This window comes from Bacillus rossius, chromosome 8 (assembly GCF_032445375.1).
Source record: "Bacillus rossius redtenbacheri isolate Brsri chromosome 8, Brsri_v3, whole genome shotgun sequence".
Classification (NCBI taxonomy): domain Eukaryota; kingdom Metazoa; phylum Arthropoda; class Insecta; order Phasmatodea; family Bacillidae; genus Bacillus; species Bacillus rossius.
The window spans coordinates 66535041-66556669 of NC_086336.1; the positions used below are offsets into that span (position 1 = coordinate 66535041).

General features: G+C 42.8%; 2 protein-coding genes across 15 annotated transcripts in view; one reads left to right on the plus strand and one right to left on the minus strand.

The window, feature by feature from the left end:
- The first annotated feature begins 6503 nt into the window (after nt 1-6503).
- Nucleotides 6504-8565, plus strand: LOC134535149 (uncharacterized). The gene is made up of 2 exons (XM_063374122.1): nt 6504-7198; nt 8152-8565. The coding sequence occupies exons 1-2, from the start codon at nt 7077-7079 to the stop codon at nt 8399-8401; spliced, it is 372 nt and encodes a 123-aa protein (XP_063230192.1). The 5' UTR covers nt 6504-7076; the 3' UTR covers nt 8402-8565.
- A 2493-nt stretch (nt 8566-11058) lies between these two features.
- Nucleotides 11059-21629, minus strand: part of LOC134535148 (uncharacterized) — a 67499-nt gene continuing 56928 nt past the window's right edge. For 5 of the 14 annotated variants that reach the window (XM_063374108.1, XM_063374109.1, XM_063374116.1 and 2 more), the window contains 4 exons: nt 15999-16177; nt 15808-15918; nt 14172-14321; nt 11059-11828 (listed from right to left, as the gene is read on the minus strand). In XM_063374108.1, coding sequence (XP_063230178.1) covers nt 11687-11828; nt 14172-14321; nt 15808-15918; nt 15999-16177 — 582 coding nt within the window. In that variant the 3' untranslated portion in view covers nt 11059-11686. The remainder of the gene's footprint in view (nt 11829-14171; nt 14322-15807; nt 15919-15998; nt 16178-21629) is intronic. The other 9 variants (XM_063374113.1, XM_063374110.1, XM_063374114.1 and 6 more) reach the window with 3 other exon arrangements.

The window sequence follows — 21629 nt, forward strand, 5'->3', positions numbered from 1 at the left end:
TCTCGGAGGTACAGCGCTGTGCGTGGCCCGCTTCTCGGAGGTACAGCGCTGTGCGTGGCCCAATTCTCGGAGGTACAGCACTGTGCGTGGCTCGCTTCTCGAAGGTACAGCACTGTGCGTGGCCCGCTTCTCGGAGGTACAGCGCTGTGCGTGGCCCGCTTCTCGGAGGTACAGCACTGTGCGTGGCCCGCTTCTCGGAGGTACAGCACTGTGCGTGGCCCGCTTCTCGGAGGTACAGCGCTGTGCGTGGCCCGCTTCTCGGAGGTACAGCGCTGTGCGTGGCCCGCTTCTCGGAGGTACAGCGCTGTGCGTGGCCCGCTTCTCGGAGGTACAGCGCTGTGCGTGGCCCGCTTCTCGGAGATACAGCACTGTGCGTGGCCCGCTTCTCGGAGGTACAGGGCTGTGCGTGGCCCGCTTCTCGGAGGTACAGTGCTGTGCGTGGCCCGCTTCTCGGAGGTACAGCGCTGTGCGTGGCCCGCTTCTCGGAGGTACAGCACTGTACATAGCGCGCCTCTCAGAGGTACAGCACTGTGCGTGGCCCGCTTCTCGGAGGTACAGCGCTGTGCGTGGCCCGCTTCTCGGAGGTACAGCACTGTGCGTGGCCCGATTCTCGGAGGTACAGCGCTGTGCGTGGCCGCTTCTCGGAGGTACAGCGCTGTGCGTGGCCCGCTTCTCGGAGGTACAGCACTGTACATAGCGCGCCTCTCGGAGGTACAACAATAGGCCGGGCGCGCTTCTCGGAGGTACAGCAATGTGAGTGGCCCGCTTCTCGGAGGTACAGCGCTGTGCGTGGCCCGCTTCTCGGAGGTACAGCGCTGTGCGTGGCCCGCTTCTCGGAGGTACAGCGCTGTGCGTGGCCCGCTTCTCGGAGGTACAGCGCTGTGCGTGGCCCGCTTCTCGGAGGTACAGCACTGTGCGTGGCCCGCTTCTCGGAGGTACAGCGCTGTGCGTGGCCCGCTTCTCGGAGGTACAGCGCTGTGCGTGGCCCGCTTCTCGGAGGTACAGCACTGTGCGTGGCCCGCTTCTCGGAGGTACAGCGCTGTGCGTGGCCCGCTTCTCGGAGATACAGCACTGTGCGTGGCCCGCTTCTCGGAGGTACAGCACTGTGCGTGGCCCGCTTCTCGGAGGTACAGCGCTGTGCGTGGCCCGCTTCTCGGAGGTACAGCGCTGTGCGTGGCCCGCTTCTCGGAGGTACAGCGCTGTGCGTGGCCCGCTTCTCGGAGGTACAGCACTGTACATAGCGCGCCTCTCGGAGGTACAACAATAGGCCGGGCGCGCTTCTCGGAGGTACAGCACTGTGCGTGGCCCGCTTCTCGGAGGTACAGCACTGTACATAGCGCGCCTCTCGGAGGTACAACAATAGGCCGGGCGCGCTTCTCGGAGGTACAGCACTGTGCGTGGCCCGCTTCTCGGAGGTACAGCACTGTGCGTGGCCCGCTTCTCGGAGGTACAGCACTGTGCGTGGCCCGCTTCTCGGAGGTACAGCACTGTGCGTGGCCCGCTTCTCGGAGGTACAGCACTGTGCGTGGCCCGCTTCTCGGAGGTACAGCACTGTGCGTGGCCCGCTTCTCGGAGGTACAGCACTGTGCGTGGCCCGCTTCTCGGAGGTACAGCACTGTGCGTGGCCCGCTTCTCGGAGGTACAGCACTGTGCGTGGCCCGCTTCTCGGAGGTACAGCACTGTGCGTGGCCCGCTTCTCGGAGGTACAGCACTGTGCGTGGCCCGCTTCTCGGAGGTACAGCGCTGTGCGTGGCCCGCTTCTCGGAGATACAGCACTGTGCGTGGCCCGCTTCTCGGAGGTACAGCGCTGTGCGTGGCCCGCTTCACGGAGGTACGGCGCTGTGCGTGGCCCGCTTTTCGGAGGTACGGCACTGTGCGTGGCCCGCTTCTCGGAGGTACGGCGCTGTGCGTGGCCCGCTTCTCGGAGGTACAGCACTGTGCGTGGCCCGCTTCTCGGAGGTACAGCACTGTGCGTGGCCCGCTTCTCGGAGGTACGGCACTGTGCGTGGCCCGCTTCTCGGAGGTACAGCACTGTGCGTGGCCCGCTTCTCGGAGGTACGGCACTGTGCGTGGCCCGCTTCTCGGAGGTACAGCACTGTGCGTGGCCCGTTTCTCGGAGGTACGGCACTGTGCGTGGCCCGCTTCTCGGAGGTACAGCACTGTGCGTGGCCCGCTTCTCGGAGGTACGGCACTGTGCGTGGCCCGCTTCTCGGAGGTACAGTGCGACGCACAAGTGGACCGCGTCCCGTAGCCCGCACCCATGCCATCCTGTACGTAATGCATGCTAACTCCAAGGCGCGTGTTACGTGTTTACTACTTTATTCAATATTTACACGAAATAATTTTAGGGGCTCACATAGTGAGGGGAGTCTTTGTGTTCGTGAGGCGGGATGATAAGTGCGACGTTCCTTGGTGCTTCTATCGCGGTGTCGCCTCTAAGCGCTAGGCTGTGGACTGGCGCGCAATCTTCTCGTCATGCATAGGGCGGAGAAATGAAGATAAAGGAGAAAGGAAAGTCTCTGTAGTGATTTCAAGAATCTGTACCAGAATTACTGTAAATGATTCTGAAAATACTTGTTTCAGCCATTTTCACTTTTCTAAAAATACAGTTTGAAAATGAAATACGGAAACAGAACTACTCATCCGCCCTCAGAGCTTTTCGTAAACAAATACCACTCGCATATCTTGAGCAGTTTTTAAATCGTGTGTTTCTTTCTGAAGTTATGCACACCGTATGTGTGCCCGGGTAACTACTTAAGTGACACAACGCTCATGAAATAGAAGAATCGGGTCTGTTGCAATTTTTTTTGCAACAATTTCTGCTTAAGTCCAAATTTTTCTATTTTTTGAGTCGTACAAAAGTCGATGGTACTGGCGATTTTATTGAATGGTTGAAATATATTAAAGGTTTATTTATTTATTTTAACTTGGTGGCATAAATGTTTCAAGATTTCAAAACTTCAGATCTGCAATTTAGTTGAAGTTGATTTTTGGTTTTACGTTAAAAAAAGAGGAGAGTAGGCCTATGAGGAGGAGAACATTAACCTATGTGCTTATTTACGAAATGGAAATGCCTGCCGCGGATGTGGTCTGGTTCGCTCGTCACACAAGGTAGGGCTTGGGGGGGGGGGGGGGGGGGGGGGCAGGAAGCCGTGACGCCACCTGACTTCCGGACAGCACTCGGACATCCTGACTGCCGCGGAGTTAGGGCTTCTCAGGAGACGGCATGCCGTGTGTCGAGATGCAGATGAAGTCACTTCTTAACCTCGCCATCGCCATATTGTTCCACTCAAAACATTGACAAAGTATGAATTAGAATCTTCGTTGATAAACACAGCCACTTCTATTAAAAAATGGTATTTAAAACTGTTGTCACAATGCAAACACTACTCTCAAACCAATGTTTTGTACGTCTAACCAACATGGCGCAAATAATCTACTAAAATAAATAAATTAATTAATCCCTTGTTACTATGTAACCACGCATACGTGGCCACTCCTGGCTGCGTACGAACTGACGTAAACTCTCTCTGTCTTCCATACACGAGGCTATCATTGGCTTACAGCTCACCAACAGGACTGTTAGACTAAACTGATTTAAACCATTCCAGGTTCGTTTGTTTACAGATCAGTTGAAAGGAGCGAGAGACAGAAATGTTCCACAGTATCAACAGATAAGCTTTTGTAGGTACAACTCACTTCCAAACTAATACATAAAATATAGTAATGGAAAAATCCCACCAAAAAGGTAGAAATTAGGTTATTTTAAAAAAAATTCGCTTTAACTCCTATAATATGACTAATATAAAATCAATTTAAATGTATTAACTCGTAAGAGTAATACCAAAACCTTTTGTCAAATTAATTTTTGATACGACCAACCATAACTGCAAGGGGTGGAAGAAAACAAGAGTTGAAGGACAAAAAAAAATCTTAACTCCCTTATTATGCACGCTATAAAATCCGTTCAAATTTTTTAACATAATAAATGTTATCTAAAACTTTTGTCTGAAACAATTCCTGCAAGGAGTTGGAAAAAAAAGCGTAGAAAAAAAATCATAATGTCCATGCCATGTACACTAGTAAATCTGTTATTATCCAATGTTAAGCCTTACTATATTATCTAAAACAGTAGTATGTTAATGTCGGTCCGAACCCTGGGTTCTGGGTGTGGTGGCGGTGCTGATTTCTGCTATCTTGGATTGTGACGTCATGGCGGCCATCTTGGACTCGAAATTCCTCACAAATTACTCAAAATTAATAGAAAAATCACTATTTCGAGGAGAAGTTCATAAGCGGGCAGAAGCTGTTTTGGTAATTTTTGTACTTTCTATTTTTTAATGTATTTATTTTATTAATTTTTTGGGTTAATTAATCTTCAGTTAGGAAAATGTGCGTTAGTTTTCTCCGTGTGCTGCAGGATATTTCTGACAAGATTGGTGTTGATGTTCTCGCGTGATTTTGATTACTCATAGAGAGACTTGCTGATATTCTCCGAGTGTTTCTGGTTATTCTTGAGAAAACAATCTATTTTTGTCGTTTTGAGAATAGCAATTTTATTTAGAGTTTCTTTAACTTAGTGAATTTCTGTTACCAATTCAGCACTTACAATATATATTTTTTATATTTTGTGGAATTCGAACAAAAGTGATTCATTACCAGACGATTGCTGTGTCTTTCAACTGAGAAACACTATCATGTAAGACGGACTTTCTTCTCCTTGATGTCTAGCGAAACCCTCTTGCGATCAAAAGAGACAAGTGTCTAGCGGCAGCACCACTACTTACTGCAACTGGCTGCAAATGCCGAGCCTTTCCGAAGTTGGCCGATCGGGAGCGCCTACCCCCTGGATGGTTTTTTATTTTTACGCGCGCGTTTTTTCTCCAGTATAAAAAAGCCACAGACTGTTTACCTTTTTGGGAAACCTTCATTTCACAGACGAGAGAGCCACACCCGAAGTTCCCCGAAGTTCATGCTAGCTTTTTTTTCCGTACCACACAAAGTGTATTTATTTGGGTGAAAAAAAAAAAAAAAAAAATTCGCGGACATTTATTCTCCAAATGTGCGGGTTTAACTTATAAGATGTAATTTTTAAAATTAGCAAGAAGTAATTTAAAGAATTATTCAGTAGGTTAGCTACATTATAAATACTTTAAAACATTGTGGATGGTTGGTTATATTAGGTTAGTATAGCTACATTTAAATTACTGTAAAATCATTTTATGGTTGCTTAGCAAATAACTTTTCAATATGTAGCCATCCAAGGCTAGGAAACCTTTTACATGATTTCACAGTATCTTTAATGTAGCTATCCTAACCAAATCAACCGTCCACAATGTTTTAAAGTATTTATAACATTGCTAACCTAACCTAATTGACCATTAGTTAGCAAGAGTTGTCCAAAATAAACATTCACGGACACACGGCAAACGAAAAATATGTCGGCGGCCGCACCAATGTATAGATATATGTTAATGAATAAACGGCAATTTGTCGTAAACGTGTTGGAATTTCGTATCTCCGCAAGTTGTATTAAATAGAGGAATTTTTGTAGCACAAAATAAAAGTATTCCCGAATTTTTAATATTATTTACAATGAACAAAAAAAAAACTGAAGATGCACGATCTGGCGTTTGGCTCTCTCGTATGTGAAAAGAAGGCTTCCCGTGCTTTTCACTACACTGGTCAGTGTTTGACGAACCTAAGTAAACTAAATTGTAAAGACTACGGTAATAACATTTCATATGCAAGTGGTTCTCAGTATTGTTTAAAGTTTCAACTTTCTTTTAAAGTAATGTTTTAAATATTATTCAATTTACTAAAATAAAACTTTAGAAAACAATATGCTTTATAACGTTTTTTTCACCACACTGGTCGGTGTTTGAATTAAATTGCACTAAATTGAAAATACTTCAGTATAGCGTCAGATCCTGCATTAACATCATTGCGCTCGCTGAACGTCCGAGCACGCCGCCGGCCCCGGAACGAGCGTGAGCGGTGCGGCATTTGCAGCCGGTTGCAGGAAGTAGTGGTGCTGCCGATAGACTTGTTCAAAACAACGTCCCGCATCCCACAAAAAAAAAAAAAAAAAAAAAACACAATGAAACAGGTGGCGCCATCTGTTGTTGAAAAGCAAAACTACTTTCGCAAGTTACTTGTATTAAATAAATAACTCTCGCTGATGAAAAATTAGCAATAATAATTATATTTAAGTAATTTTTCAAATTTAAAACACTTAGTTTGCATCTGGCATTAGTCACAAAAGCTAACATGTATCCTGGTTCGTTGCCTGTAGCCGTATCAAAAAGACGTCGCTGTAGATACAGCAGCAAATAAATTACCTTGACAAAAATGCTAGACGTCATTAGAGAAGCGAGTGTATTTTGGGTCCTTGCCCAAAATCATTATTAATGCAGTCACCGCGGGACAGTCATCAGGCCAGTCGGACAGCTCGCTGGTAAGGCGGGGTTCTGCTCACGTGACTGCAGAGGCTGGAGCAGAGAGCATGTCCTGTCTGCTGTGACCGCAGCTTCCTGCACCAGTCACCACGGGACTGACTCCCGTGGCAGTCATCAGGCCAGTCGCTCCCTCAGGCGCCAGTTGTAGGCTAGGTGCTGTGTTCGCCCGTGCTGTTGAGTAGTTCATATTATCTGTTTATTAGTATCATCAGTGAGTTCGTCTTGTCAGTCACAGTGTTGCCCAAGGTGGTTGTTTTTATTTACTGTTTTTGTTCTAGTAGTTGTCAGCCCATTGTGTAAGTCTGCAATACTGTTCTCTGTGCTGTCTACCTATTTTTCTTTGTGTGCTCTGGTTTTCTCTATTTATATAGTGCAAACTAGCAATCACGTGTCCAAAATTATGATTTAAATCATCTGATTACAATTGCACAATTTAGTTGGAGGAATAGCTTACTAAAAACCATTTCCACCTTAGTGAGAGTAAATGATCCAACTATTAGTTTCTATGTCTCAGCAATAATTACAGTTAGTTGGGGTGGAGGAATAGTAAAAAATAAAATGTTTCACTAACATCTGAAGTAGCTGAGTAGAGTGACCACCTCCCAGCCGAGGACTGCCATGGAGTGCCTGCTGACGCCGTGGTGTCTGTGCTGGCGTGCCCGCGCGGGAGAAGCCAACTGCCCCGGACCCCGGCAGGGGTCAAGCACCCCCGCGTGCGAGGCTGCACCAGGGAGCACCAGGTGGGTTCACACCCACAATTACAATATTAATCTACCGGCCAGATGTGTTTGGAGTTAGAGTTAGCATTTGAAGTTGTAGACTGGCCTGCCATGTTGTCATCCACTCCTCGCTGCTCTACCAAACATTTCAAGAAGCAATATCCTTAGGGGTGGGAAGGATAATGATCTCTTCATTACTGACCAAAAGATTGAACAAGAGCTGTATACTTGAATCTACACTAGTTCCAGGAAACATATCTACTGTGGCACTTTACAATCAAGATTTGTTAAGTTAACTTGGTCTATTGATCATTTATACAATTTCTCACTCAGCACTTTCTGAATCAAGATTGGAATGTACTCAAAACTCTTCAAAGAATCTAAAAAAAAAAAAAAAAAATTAAGACCATAAATAAGCAATAGTAATACAAAAAAAATTAATTTTTGAAAAAATGTTTTTAAAATTTAAGAAAGTTAAGAGTTGCATTGAAGTCCTGTGCCACCTGCTGTAAGGCTCCAGGCAGTAGTTCAGCAGCCGTGATCTCAAAGGGACGACTAACAAGAATGCTTCTCTCTACTTGCTGCTGTATTGAAGCCACTAGCTCTTGGAAGCTTGGTGCTACTTCTTGTGGCCTCGAGTGGAGCAAAGAAGTGCAGCCCTGAGAAAACACAGGGAGAAATGAAATGTGCAGCACCCATTGTTTCATAATCTTAACACTGCTTTATTCTCTCCTACTGTGCTCAGCGGGGACTAATTTGGAGAGACATATTGCCCAGAAATGTTCAACAACCAACAATCTCCAAGTCGCTCTCTGTGGATAAACTGTGCAATAATACCTAACTTGACAGGTTCACAGGGAAGGCATATATATATTTCAATGTCAACATTAATTCAGGCTCACTCCAAACCTAATTTAAATGTTGTATTATTACTTCTAAGTGAGGGTTGTAGCTAATAGTGACTCCGTGTTCAGCGAGGCCCGGAGTCTGCACACGGCAGGATCCACGACGGACGACACGGACATAGAGACCATGTGCGACCGGCTGACCGCAGTGCTCGAGGAGTCCTTCAGCCACGCTGCCCGCCAGAGAGACCCACCTGCTCCGCTGCTGAGAGACACATCCTTCCAGGAGCTGCCCCGCGGCCAGCCCTTCGGCTCCTACCTGCACCTGGTGGAGGTGCAGACGCCTCTGTCGCCGCGAGAAACTCCTCTGCCGCAGTGACTGGCCCCACTGTGCACTCGTGTCGCGACCCTAACCTCTCCATCACCACACATGTGGAAGCAGAGAGCAGTGTTAATGAGCTCAGCTGGAACTTTACGATCTGTAAAGTCTGGAAAGATCAGCTTCTTAGATTTTATGAATTATCATTTATTATTGAGAAATAAGGTTTTCTTGAAACTTATTTAAAACTTAATATTTTCATGTACATATTCCTGCTTATTTTACTTAAAACAAATTGGTAGCGCAGTGGTCGCAGATTTAATTTATACCACTTCACATCAACTGGTTTTATTGGAGTGGGCTTGTATTTTGTATGTATGTACTGACGTCCCTCGGCTTCTGGTCCCTATTTCCCCGTTTACTAGAAATTCCTGTTGTGCCCGTACTGCTCTCGTCGGAGAGGTGTGGGTCCAGGCCGACGTGGCCGGGACCGGGGAATACGGGACCTGGAGGGAGGGTGAGGTGAGGAGGAAGAATGATAGGCAGATTTAAAGGACCACTCGATGTTAACAGTTCCACGAGCCCCTTTATTGTAATTCTGAGGGCCTGCCGCGGCCTGGCGGATCCGTCGCGGAACGAGCGCCCTTTCCACGAAGACCCGAACTCCCGAAGACCGTCTCGTGCAACCAGCTCGTCTCGACACGAACTAGATATCCTCCCACGTAACAAAGTTCCTGATTGCAAACTGCTCCACAAAGGTGTGTGACACGTGCGCGGTTCTTTACGTAACAGACTCGTAACGACGGCGAAAGTTCGGCGGTGTATAACTACGCTTACGCGTCCTATGATGTTCGACTCGTGACGTAACTCGTAACTCATATGCTCAATCGTGTGAGCGGCACAGCGAAGGCAGCTCAGCTGCCGCAAAACCCGTACAGTGGCGCTGTCGCCGGACCGCGAGCTCGGTAGACGCGCCTCGCGATCAGCACGGAGCGGCGTGCACGTCTGCCGCTGAACGAGTCCTGAGTGACACTGCCCTTCCCCGCCCGCCAGCGGGCCGAGACCCACGGGCCGCGGGGGAGGGGAGGAGAAATCGGCCGGCGTGGGAGAGCGCCACCCCTCGCGACGCGGACGAGCGCCAGGCCGCGATTACATATTAACACTGCGAGACATTTGCGAAAATTACAAGATCAGACCTGCCAACATTCAAATTTAAAAAATCATGAGGTCCTCGATAAACATTTTCAGGCCCATAAATACAGGTTAGATTTAAAAAACAACAAATGAGAATCTTTAAATTTAAGTGACATTCCTGTACATATGTGGTCTCTGCTTCAAAATTTATTTCAACAAATTATAGGTTGCAGATTTAATTTAGTTGTAATTTAGCGCTGTCGTGTAGTGATCATGCAGGGCCGGAACTAAAAAAAGATGTAAAATTACGTTTCTGCTCGTGTAACACTATTATCACTGTTCACAGCAAAATTAATTTTTTTTGTTGGAAGCAATACACTTCACGTGTTAGTTATGTTTTTTTGTAGCGACATGTTTCATAATGTCTCCTCTTCCACTATGCGAGATAGAAAAATCAGCACGGCACACGCTACAAAACGCAAAATTGCTTCCTTTACGTGACTCGAGTATTGATGGAAACTCGTTTCTGTAAGCTTTCGTAAAACTTGTTTTGTAACTTTTACAAACAAAATCTTGGGGCCCCGAAAAAACGTGAGGAAACACTATTTTGGCGTGAGGGCGTGAGATGGACCTTAAAATCGTGAGCCTCACACCAAAATCGTGAGAGTTGGCAGGTCTGCAAGATTATTTACACAATAATTAATACATTACGGTTACATTATTTACACACTTATTAAAATTCACGACCATTTGAAAAAAATATATACAACACAGAATTATTTACACACTAACAGTGGCCCACTGGCATGCTAGGGCGCACGCAGGTGCGTCCCTGGCCGATGCACTACACTGATGGTGCACTGGGGAAACAGACTCCCTCAGGCCCGCGTCGGTGGCCAGGTACGGCCTCTGCATCTGGGAGGGTACGACTGTCGTCAGTACGTAGCTGGCAGCATCACAGACATGTGACGATGTCATGAAGCATGCTGGTCACAAAAACTAGTGTGGAGAACGATAACCAGCAAGCCACCATGTGGTTCATTTGTAGCATTTGGAAGAATGCCAAGTTCCTGTAGCACTGCTGTGATTTACCATACACCTTTCATCTTGTAAGACAACAGAAAAATCTGTGGCAAAGGTGATGGACCATGTATGTGTTTATTGCTGTAAGTGTTGATAAGTCTTGAACTCTGAAGAGACTAATAGATTTTACAAATAACTTAATTATACATGCATATGTGTCATACAAATAGTATATGGTGAGTCATGTCACTGGAAACCTAAGAGACAGTTTTATTTTTTTATTAAGTGTAAAACAATATTATATATATATAAAACATAATTTATAAAACTGGTAATAAAAATGTAGCACTTATGTAGCATTTATAATGGTATTTTACAATTTAAAGACAATTTTAACTAATACATTTATTTCAAAAATAGCATTTAAAGTGTAAATTAAATGCAAGTGTAAATGGAGATTTGGAAAACCACAATAATCCTTAGTGGTATGTAACCTTTATCTTTATTTTAATTGTAATTGCAGTCAAACCAGGAAAGAAGGAAAAAAAAATTGTCAAAAATGAATTAATTATATACTTTTTAATAAGAAATGTTTAATATTACAAATAGTTTACAACTGTGAATGATACAATGCATCAAATAGCAAATATAATGATTAAATCTAAAATCCAACCTGTCACTGAAGTACCTTTGGAAAGTTATTGGAATTACCAAATAGCAGAGCATTTGTATTCCTTAAACTATAATAACACACATCACTTAAAGCCTCTTATTCTCATCCATTAAAAAATATGTCTGACTCAACATCAAGTTTAAGAGTACCCAATGGGAACTAAAAGTTATGATTAACATAGGTACTTTAAAGGTAAGTTTTTTGGTTTTTACAAAGAAGTGACAATTTCTTATTCATACTGTATATACATAACATTAAACATGTTTTTTTCATCAATTATACAGAAGATTGACAAGATTTTTCACTCTGCCATTTAACATCATAATAAAAAGTGTAAACTTGAAAATGCAATGCATCCTGTTCACATAGTACTTAAAACTAACTGTAATCACACTCTCATTCATGTAACAACAAATCTCCTTCGAGTATCAACATTTTTGTATGTACACACGAGTCCTAAATATTACAAAGGCACAATCTTGAAGACTTGTTTCTAACTGATCAGCTGAAGGGCCTCAAACGTGCGGCAGAAGCCGGGTGGGGTCGCTCTTCAGCTCCAGGCCCGGGTTGCGGGCCGTCACCTCCGCCTTGGCGCGCGCCGCGGCCGTCTTCACCTCCTCGTGGTGGACCACGCTGTCGTTGGTGAACAGCGGGCACCTGCTCACCACACACACTGCTTCTAGCTACACACCAACATGGACATTCACCTGAACTACCTGATCATGTCTTTTACTATGTTTCTCAATCTCTATTTTACGTTTTTATTTAAAAATCCATACAATTATGTACTGAGAAAATTAATTTATTTAGTTGCTATTGCATATTTTTATAGCTAAAATGGAAAAGCGAAGACAGTAAAAAAAAGGTAGGTACGTGCCGAGATTCAAACACTCAAGTCGAGTGGGGGTAGTGGCTTGAGCTCGACTCAACAGTAGAGTTCCTCATTCTTCACACGACAAGACTTAATATTTTTCTTTTAGTTTGATACATGACATATGCAATGCACATAAAATCACGTACCACTATTTTGCAAACACTTCACAGTATATGATATTTACATTTTCACAGTTTTCTTAAAGTACAATTAATTTTTATAAATATACTGTCAGAAAAAAGAGAAACATATATTCCACTATCTATGTCTCGAAACACAAAACTAAAAAAAAATAAAATATTTTAAATCTGTAATTTACATTATTTTCTACTACAGTGGCAATAAATAGAATCACAGTTCAGCTACAAAAACACAAAAGTGTTACACCAGTATTGTGATTTTTCGAAGAAAATTAAAAGTAATACTGAGTTAATTCTTTTTACATTTTTGTTTTTGGTAAAGTTACAGTCTATGGAAATAACTTTGGCATAACCATTTAATGATGTTACAAAAAGTACTTTGTTAAGGTGTGTACAGCAGTGATGTTTAATTCCTCATAACTGGTGTAGTTACCCCGAAACATGGGTTAGTTTAAGTGAAAAGTGTGAATTGCTTGCCTAGTGCCAGTCCCAGGTATCAACAGTAGAGTGGGGGGCAGTGACAGACGCAGACAAACATCTCATGTATTCGCTGCTGACAGGAATATCAATCCGTCCAGTTACCAGAGCCAGGGAAGGCAGACAAAACTACCAGGACAACAGAGAGAGTAAGTTCTGCCAACTGAAAGCTGACTCGGGTTGCTACTTGCTGGGCGACTACTGGAGAATCATCGCTACTGAGCGAGTGGAGACGCGCTGGTAACCACGAAGAAACAAGATGAGACTCTTGGAGACTAAATGTATAAACAGAGGTGTAACTTTTCCCTGAGAGAGTTATTAATGTATGCTAATCAGAAGTTGAATAACATTTTAATAGTTCCTAATTTTGTAGTGTTCTGCAGAATTGAGCACATTAGCTTTAAAGGCAGTTTGATACCATTTGAACTGAAGTTGAGTGAGTTTCATACACAGGTATCTCTCTGTTATTAAAATTTGTTTTTATTATTTGAATCAATGTAAATTAAAGTTAAATTATTTACAGTTTTTTACATTTAATAATGTGTGCAGTTATGTAGGATTGATAGAGAGACTGTGAAATGAAGGAGCAGTCTATGTCTAGCTCTAATTGGCACAAGAGTACATATGATTGTCATTTATAATGTTGCGGGTGTAATTATGAGCCTCGCAAAGTGGACAGAAGGAACCCCTGGTGACAGACCCAACGTCAAGACTTCAAAGCTTGCCCTCCTGGCAATGCCTCGTGCAGATAATGTCACGTGATACGCACGTGACCTGTTCTGGAAGGTGAAGGCAGTTGGCACCAATGAGTATAAATACGGCTCCCCGCGAGCAATACAGGGCAGACGCACCAACACACCCAGAGAGTGAGCCTAGACCACTGCCACCGCCCTGCAGGACGTCAGAGCACCGATGTGTGTTTGGTAAGACAACGGGAGTGAAGGATCTTGCTACGAGTGTAACAGGAACAGCGAAGCAACACTGGCCAATGAGACGAGCTGCAGTCATCACAGAAAGTGTCCTACAGGTGTTCCTCGCCGCCAACAGCGAAGACCGAGTCTAGTGCTGTAAAAGGGTGAAAAGCACTACAAGGCAGACTGGACAATGGGAGACAGCAATTCGCCGCGCGCCCAGGACTGGACGCTACTATGCACACTTTGATGCGAGTGACCACTGCGACTAGTCCCTACACTTCCAGCGTATGAACTAAGGCTTGACGTCTGCTGTACATCGAGATGATGAGGGATGGGAGAGAACTGATGGGATGAAAGATTGGAGAAAACACACCATCTCATGTCATCGTATGGCGGGAATTGAACTCGGATCTTCTCTGAAGAACTGATGGAATGAATGGGCGGGAGAAAACACACTGGCTCACGTCATCGTCTGCCGAGAATCGAACTCGGATCACCTGATCACTCGACCACTGTTTCTTGAGAAGGACTCAAACCCGCGAGGCCTCGTGTGGGAGGTCGGACGGGGATGGCACATGGCGGTAGTGGCACGCACTTGTGGAATTCACTGCCGCCCATGCCGTTGAAGTGCGTGTAATCACGCACTGTCTTACGGCAGAGGTAGCACATGATGGCTCCGCACGGACACACCATCTTGTTGCAGCCGTCCGACTTGATGAACTTCTTGCTGCAGCTGTTGCACTTCCTGCATCACACAACATAGCTTCCCATCACGTGACATGTCACACACTCCTGGAATTATTATTATTTTTTTAAATATTAAGTTGTAAATATTTTTTAGTTTTGGTTCTGCATAATAAATTTGGTCTTTATATTTGATTCTGTCTGATACAGTCTGAAATATGTTCCCTCAAGGTTTGTAAGCGATCTGCTAAACACCAGGGTTCCGAGGTTCTACCCGCCTTCAGGAGCGGGTAAAATCCAGCAACATGTAAAATAATAATAAAAAAATTGTTAAAGGATAGTTCAGTGGATCTGAACCGCAACACAGATCCACCACTTTACTAATATTTTGATATCTTAAGAGTAGAGCTGGGCAGAATCTCAGTTTCCCTCAAAAAACCGGGAAAATAAATTTCCCGAAATACTGGATGGGAAATTACTTTTCCCCGTTTCCAATTTTATTCTGCTAGTATACAGGTCCACGTGTCAAACTTATTAAAAAAAAACTAGTTTCAAAGAAATCACTGCTTTCTAACCGCAATTTCAGTTGCGACCACGATTTCAGTAGTAACAGCATTTGTCCTCGCAACTCTTATGTCTTATGACAACATTATATATGTAATAACATGTATATCATGATGCAAGGAAAAAATTAATTAAATTTGTTTACTGCCGTGAAGCACTATTACTACCTCGGCCACGAAAGAGCTAAATAATGCTACGTTAAAAAGATAAAAAACGAAATAAATCGGAAAACTACTGGCAAAGAACATGCAACAAATGTTTCATTTCCCAAATTAAATTTTTATTGCAATAAACACCACCATTACTTATAAACAACTCTTTATTAATTTCCTCCAGTCAAATGTGACATTCTGCACATTCTCCCATTTCCTTATCATTTTGAATCATTTTAGCATTTTTCAGCAACCACAGATGATTGCAATTGGAAACCTCCAATAAAAATTGCAATATCATTCTCACAAAAACACACTTATTCAAAACACGAGCAAATGTACGTGCAGGTTCACCAGCCTTGGAGATTGACGGATTTGTACTACACAGCGTTGCCATGCTTTCTCAACACACATCTATTGAAAAACTGTGCATGGATTATATTGGTGAAACAAACTGCATATTTGCTCTTGATGAAAGTCTTTTAGAACTCTAATTCAAATTAGATTATTTCCAACAATTTTTAACATGCTTAGTTCTAACATCACAACTGTAATACGAAACAAACTTTTTACAGCAGAAAAATCATAAATTAAAAGTTAAAACATTTGGTTGCAAAAAGCAAACACTTGCCTTTAAAGCCACAATCTTACACTACTCAATACTATAATATTAACCAAAACTACGTAAAAACCTTTCATTAGCACTTCACTTGATATAATTAAACTTAATAAAATAAATAATAATTATCTGTCCTTAAAAAGTTCAATGTCGTGGAACAATAATTACAACACGTCACAAATAAGTTTCGAGACATGCAGTGCGCTGCCCACCTGATCACAGCGTCGGTCATCCTATCCTCTATTTCCGTCCGCATCTTGGTCTCCCCTTCCTTCTCCACCTCACTGCAGCGCAGTGGGATGTGGTTGGGCTCCTTGCAGTACCTGCACACGCCACACTGGTGCTAGTCCCCCTGCTCTCCGGGCACGGACCGCGGGGAGGGGGGGGAGCACGCCGCGCTCACCTGCACGTCTCCTTGAGGCACTCGGTGTTCTCGCACACCAGCACGCTGAGGTCCGGCGGCAGGATGGCAGCGTACTCGCAGAAGGGGCAGCGCACCAGGTCCTGTATCTGCGCCGACTCCACCTCCTGCAGGGAGCGCTGCTGCACCATCCTCGTGAAGAGCGTGTGGTTCAGCAGCGACTGTCGCAGGCACACGCCACGTCACACCATGCCCCCGCTAACACACCAACATCAACGAAAAACACAGCAACAGTGCAAGTTTCGTTTGCAGCAAGATAAAAAAAAATGTTTGATGTCTAAAACTATTTGAGTGGAACTACATTTTGATACTGAGTTGAGTTGACAGTCTCGGAGAGCAGATGAGTACTTTAGCATCAAGTGATTAGCAATCAATCAGTAGCGTCAGGCATGGTTCTTTTACTCGCCACTGTCATAGTGATGATGTGTCTCCGTCACGATGGCTCGGTTATGATGGTCGCGTGAAAATGCGAGGACTGATCCCATCATAACTCTCCCATCACCGCTACAGTGTTGTACCTAAGAAGGCTTGGAATTCAATAATATGCAGAGGTTGGCAGTGAATTTGCAGGAAGGATTTTTTTTGGCAGTTGGTGTATCTGCTAGTAATTTAAAGCCAATAGAAACTAACATAACAAAAACAAGACTATGGAAATTCATATAACTTAGGTTTGAAGTTTCTATCAATTATATTTATATCATTATGCATTGTATACCTACTGGGTTTTGGTGCAATGTAAGTTTTATAGACAATTATTTGCACCGCAATACATCAATCGGACCCAGAATATAATGAAATCATTTAATCGGTTATGATCATTAAATACTATCTAATAGGCTCAATAAATGTTTTGAATAACTGTGGAAGTTTGTAGTTTTTAATATGACTACATTATTCAGCCACCTACTGAAATAAGTTGTCCGTTTCTTAATTTGGTTTTCAATGGTCATTTGTTACTTGTAACATTATGATAAAACCAAAAACAAAGTACTAAATCTCTTGCTACTCAATGTGAAACGATTTTAGACTTACTGCTTTAATAATAATTGGATTATTTTCATTACCAGTTGAAGTTAGCTTGCAGATTTGAAAGAGAAAAAAACCATGTCCCGTTAAAACTGTTAAAAATTAATGCTGTTATTAACTTACATTTTGAAGTGGCTTATATAATTTTTTTTGGGCACTACAAGTATTATTAAACACTGTTTTGTACCCCAGCTCACGTATTGGGCGGATATGCTATTATTACAGTAAAAGCCCATTATAACGTAAATTTATAACGGCGCCAAAAGTTTATGTTATAGCGAATTTTCGTTATAGCCAAAATTTAAAAAAAATCTTATTTTTGTAGCATTTTTAAAATATATTATTTTCTCATTTATTTTTACTATGGAAATTCACAACAAAAGTAAAGGAAATACACATAAAACTTACTAAAATAACATTTTTAAGCTATATCAGCACTTCCCGACTGCGAAATGAGACCGCGTGGCCGTGATAAGGCCGTCACGCACAGCTGTTTGTTTACATGGAGACGGGCGGGCGAGGTCACGCAAGGTCATGCCGGCCGCTTCCTGTCGCTTTGACCGCAGCTGGTTTGCTGGAGACATGTGCGCTAAGCTGATGATATCGGGTGCATATTTGCGGAGTTTGAAAACTTACTAACAATATGTAAACTCAAAGATGTAGTGAAATTTATTTTAAAATTTGTCACATTATTACTCACATTGACACAACATATGAAAAATATCAAACACAAAAAAAATTTTAAAAAGTCTCTACGTTGGACAACCATACAAATTATATAAAATAATTTTCCGACAATTGGTCAGTAACACAAAGTTAAAAATCACTTTTTAAAAAACGAATCAATTTTCGTTTGCCTTGATTTCACTAGACTTTCAGACAAAATAAATGACTGGACCTCTTGGAAGTTCATCAAATCTTTCGTCGAAGCATTTGTATGCTGATAAAAACAACTGATTGTGTCGAGTGCCTCCATCATTGACGTTTTCGACGGAACAGATATGTCACTTGGTTCGTCGTCATTATTGTCATCATCTTCAGACGCCGCTTCGTTTTGATTAGAAGAGACGAGCTTGACAAGTTCCGTGTTCGTCAACTCCCCGCACACGTCAACATTATCATCAGCCGTGACAAATTCGTGGAACGTGCATGGCACATGCCGTTGTTCAGCAAAGGTAGGCCAAACACCAGGCTCATCTGCTGAATCATCCGGCAATGCATCGTCAGATGTAGAAGCATCAGTTTCACACTCACGGAAACCTGCATGCCCGAAACACGCAGCTATCACTGTCGGCGTGATCTTCTCCCACGAAACTGCCATAGCCTGAATAACTTCCAATACGTTCCACTTGCAGACAGTTTTCCCAGCAGCAAGTTTCCTCATCACCACGTTCACAAGCATCTTGCGAAATTCCCGTTTCAATAAATTAAACACACCCTGATCCAGGGGTTGCAAGATGCTAGCACAGTTAGCTGGCAAGAACACCAACTCCACATTTTTCAGCTGAATGTCTGGATGTGCCGGACAAAGATCGATAAATAAAACAACTTTACGATTTTTCATCCCCATTCTGGTGTCAAAGCTGTGAAGCCACTGCGTGAAGAGCTGCGACGTCAGCCATGCTTTTTTGTTTGCTTCGTAAACACATGGAATGTTGTGTGCACCTTTAAAAGTCCTGGGATTCTTTGACTTTCCAATAACAAAGGGCTTTAACTTGTCACTTCCGTCCATGTTTGCGCACAAAAGTATTGTCAGTCGTTCCTTGCTTCGTTTTCCCCCTTTGCAAGGATCATTCCTTATTGCCAAAGTCTTGTCAGGTAGTAAATTATAAAAAAGCCCAGACTCGTCGGCATTATAAACCTCGGAAGGTTTGTACCTATCCAGTATCGATGCAAGAATAGGTTTCCAGTTGTTGACTGCTTCTTTGTTGACACTTTCCGACTCCCCAGAAATTTTGTGCAGTGTTATTCCTCTTCTTGCCTTAAATCTGTTCAGCCAACCATCACTGCATTTGAAGTCTTCGTCAATGTTCAGTTTTAAGGGTTGTTGCACAGCTTTAGCCTTTAACATAGCACACCGGCAACCAGAATACCTCGTGCGCGATTTTGGGAAAACCATGTAAACAAGGCTTCAAGATCATTATGTTTTGCAGCACGTAATTTTTTTGTTTTACCTGGTGTGCAATCTTTTAAAGCTGCAGCCTGGATTTTTTCCTTATTTTTCAAAATAGTGAATAAAGTAGATGGAGTCAAACCGTAGCGTCTACCAATTTCACTTCTGCTGACGGACGGATTTTCACTCTCTTGTAAAATTTTCAATTTAGTAGATAGTTCGAGAGATTTTATTTTTTTATCCATGTCTGAAGATAAGTACGTAGTTACACGTGTCGCGTATAATTAGACGTAAACAACAATGCGCATAGTGCCGTACACTGAAACTACACCGTACGCAACGCTTACGATGCGTGAGACGAGTTATGCTCATTTACGGGCTACAGTCTGCGTGATTCTAAATAAGTAATGCTCGCAGCGGGGCCCTGTCGCAGTGGGTCAACGACACTTGCTTTCGTCGCCGCGAGGCAAGCTATGCTCGCTGTGGGGCCTCACCTTGTGTGGTGTTGCCAAAACAGCCACATCATGCGCATTGTTTCATTTGCCAGACACGTGGAAGTGTGCGAAGCTGTTTCTCATTTATTAAGGAAATTGCAGATGTTTTCTCATTGTTTTAGAGCAAAATTACAGGTGTTTAATCTATCGCTATAGCGAAAATGAGCGCACGCTGCATTCGTTATTTCCGAAATTTTTATCCTACGCAGCATATGCAAAACTGACGGTGCCGATGGCAATTATCATTATAGCGGACTTTACATTATAGACGGTATTCGCTACAACGGACTTTCACTGTATTTATTTAGCACTTGAAATCTTGAAACAGTAGAACATGTAATTGGTGTTGTTAATTCATTGCTTAAATATAACTTTAAGAAACTGTAGTACACATTATTGTGACTGCATTGTGCAACAACCAGAAAATTAGATGAACAAAAATACCTTTTTCTGAATTTTATTACTTTCTTTTCACAGAAGCCTCTACTTTAAAAAACTAAAATTTTAATATTAAGGATAAACACAGAACCTCTTATTTCTACGTGAAACACTGTTCCTAAATAGTTCCGTTTTATCATACTCCAAAGTATTTTTTGGAAGCCTTTGTGTATAATATATGTGGTAATATGCAATACAGCAGGAGCAAACCTAGCCCCCTATAAAAGTGTGGAGTAGGCCAAACTTAAAAGTCACTAAATCTTGGGAGGAAATGTTTAATGTTTAAAATGAGATAAAACAAGGGTGTAAAATAGCCAGCAGCATTCTGGTGTATTTTCAACCTTATCAGTTCTCATATTCTATTTTTACGAGTGAAAATATATTATATCATAAGGAAACCCAAAGGAAATTTCCAGTATTAAATGAAAGATACGTTGTCGCTGTATGATGGGGTTAAATACACATTATACGTACAACAGGTATGTCATAGTGACGACATCTTAACGAAAGATGATTTCCAATCCATTCTCGCTTTTAGTGGTGAAGCATCATACCAATAACGTTCGCTCTGCTGGTGGCACAGACTAATCAGTACGTGTTTTCTGTGATTTGTTAAATTAATGTTTGTAGAAAAACTGACATGAAAGATTGAGTTCAGGACAATGTGCTATCACCAGTTCAAGTCCACATATATAAAATAGTGTTAAATTAAGATTTTAAAATAATTTTAGTCGAAAGGCAAAATATTTTTGTTTGAAATAATTATCATTAGAATTGATAAATAACAATAAAGGTTGTTAACAGTTCTGATAACTTTCCAGTTATTTTTGTTTATTCTCCGTTCACTCTTAGCTGAGTTCTGAAATAAACAAACACCGTCGTATCACTGCGCCGCGTCAGCAAGTGATAGGCTGACTTCATCTTGTGCGCCAAGCACTAGTTGCAACACAACACACTTCAGTACAGTCGGTGCTAATAAAATAACGGAAAAGTAATATAACAGGAAGCACCGTAGCACTTTGTTCAGCGTAGGTGGTTCATTTGCGAAGAAAAAACTATGCACTTTACGACTAATAGCTGTCTTCACAAAATCATCACAAGTTTTGATAACAGGAGATTCACGTTTCCTTTTCTTCCCGGGAGTTGTTAATGTCCCAGTGTCCTGTAATTCTTTCCTTGCACGATGCACACTGCTCTTCGAAACACCCGTAAATTCCGCAGTTAAACTCGCGATATCGTTCACACGACAATCCGGATATTTTTCGGAAAATGTTTTAAAAACATTTAACACAATAGTTTTCTGTGCACTTTTCAAAGGCTTTCCCGTTCTGTGCTTTACAAAACTCGGTCCGGCGTCAGCCATAACAAACCGTGCGCGCGCGAATCCGAAATACAATTGTTGTGCCTGGCATAGAGGTGGGTCGAAAAGTATCATCCTGATACATTGTCACTGATACGCGCCTGTATCAGGCTCGGCAAACGAGTACACTTGAAAAGTATCAAGTACTTTAGTATCAGTTCAGAATTCGCCTGAAACAACAC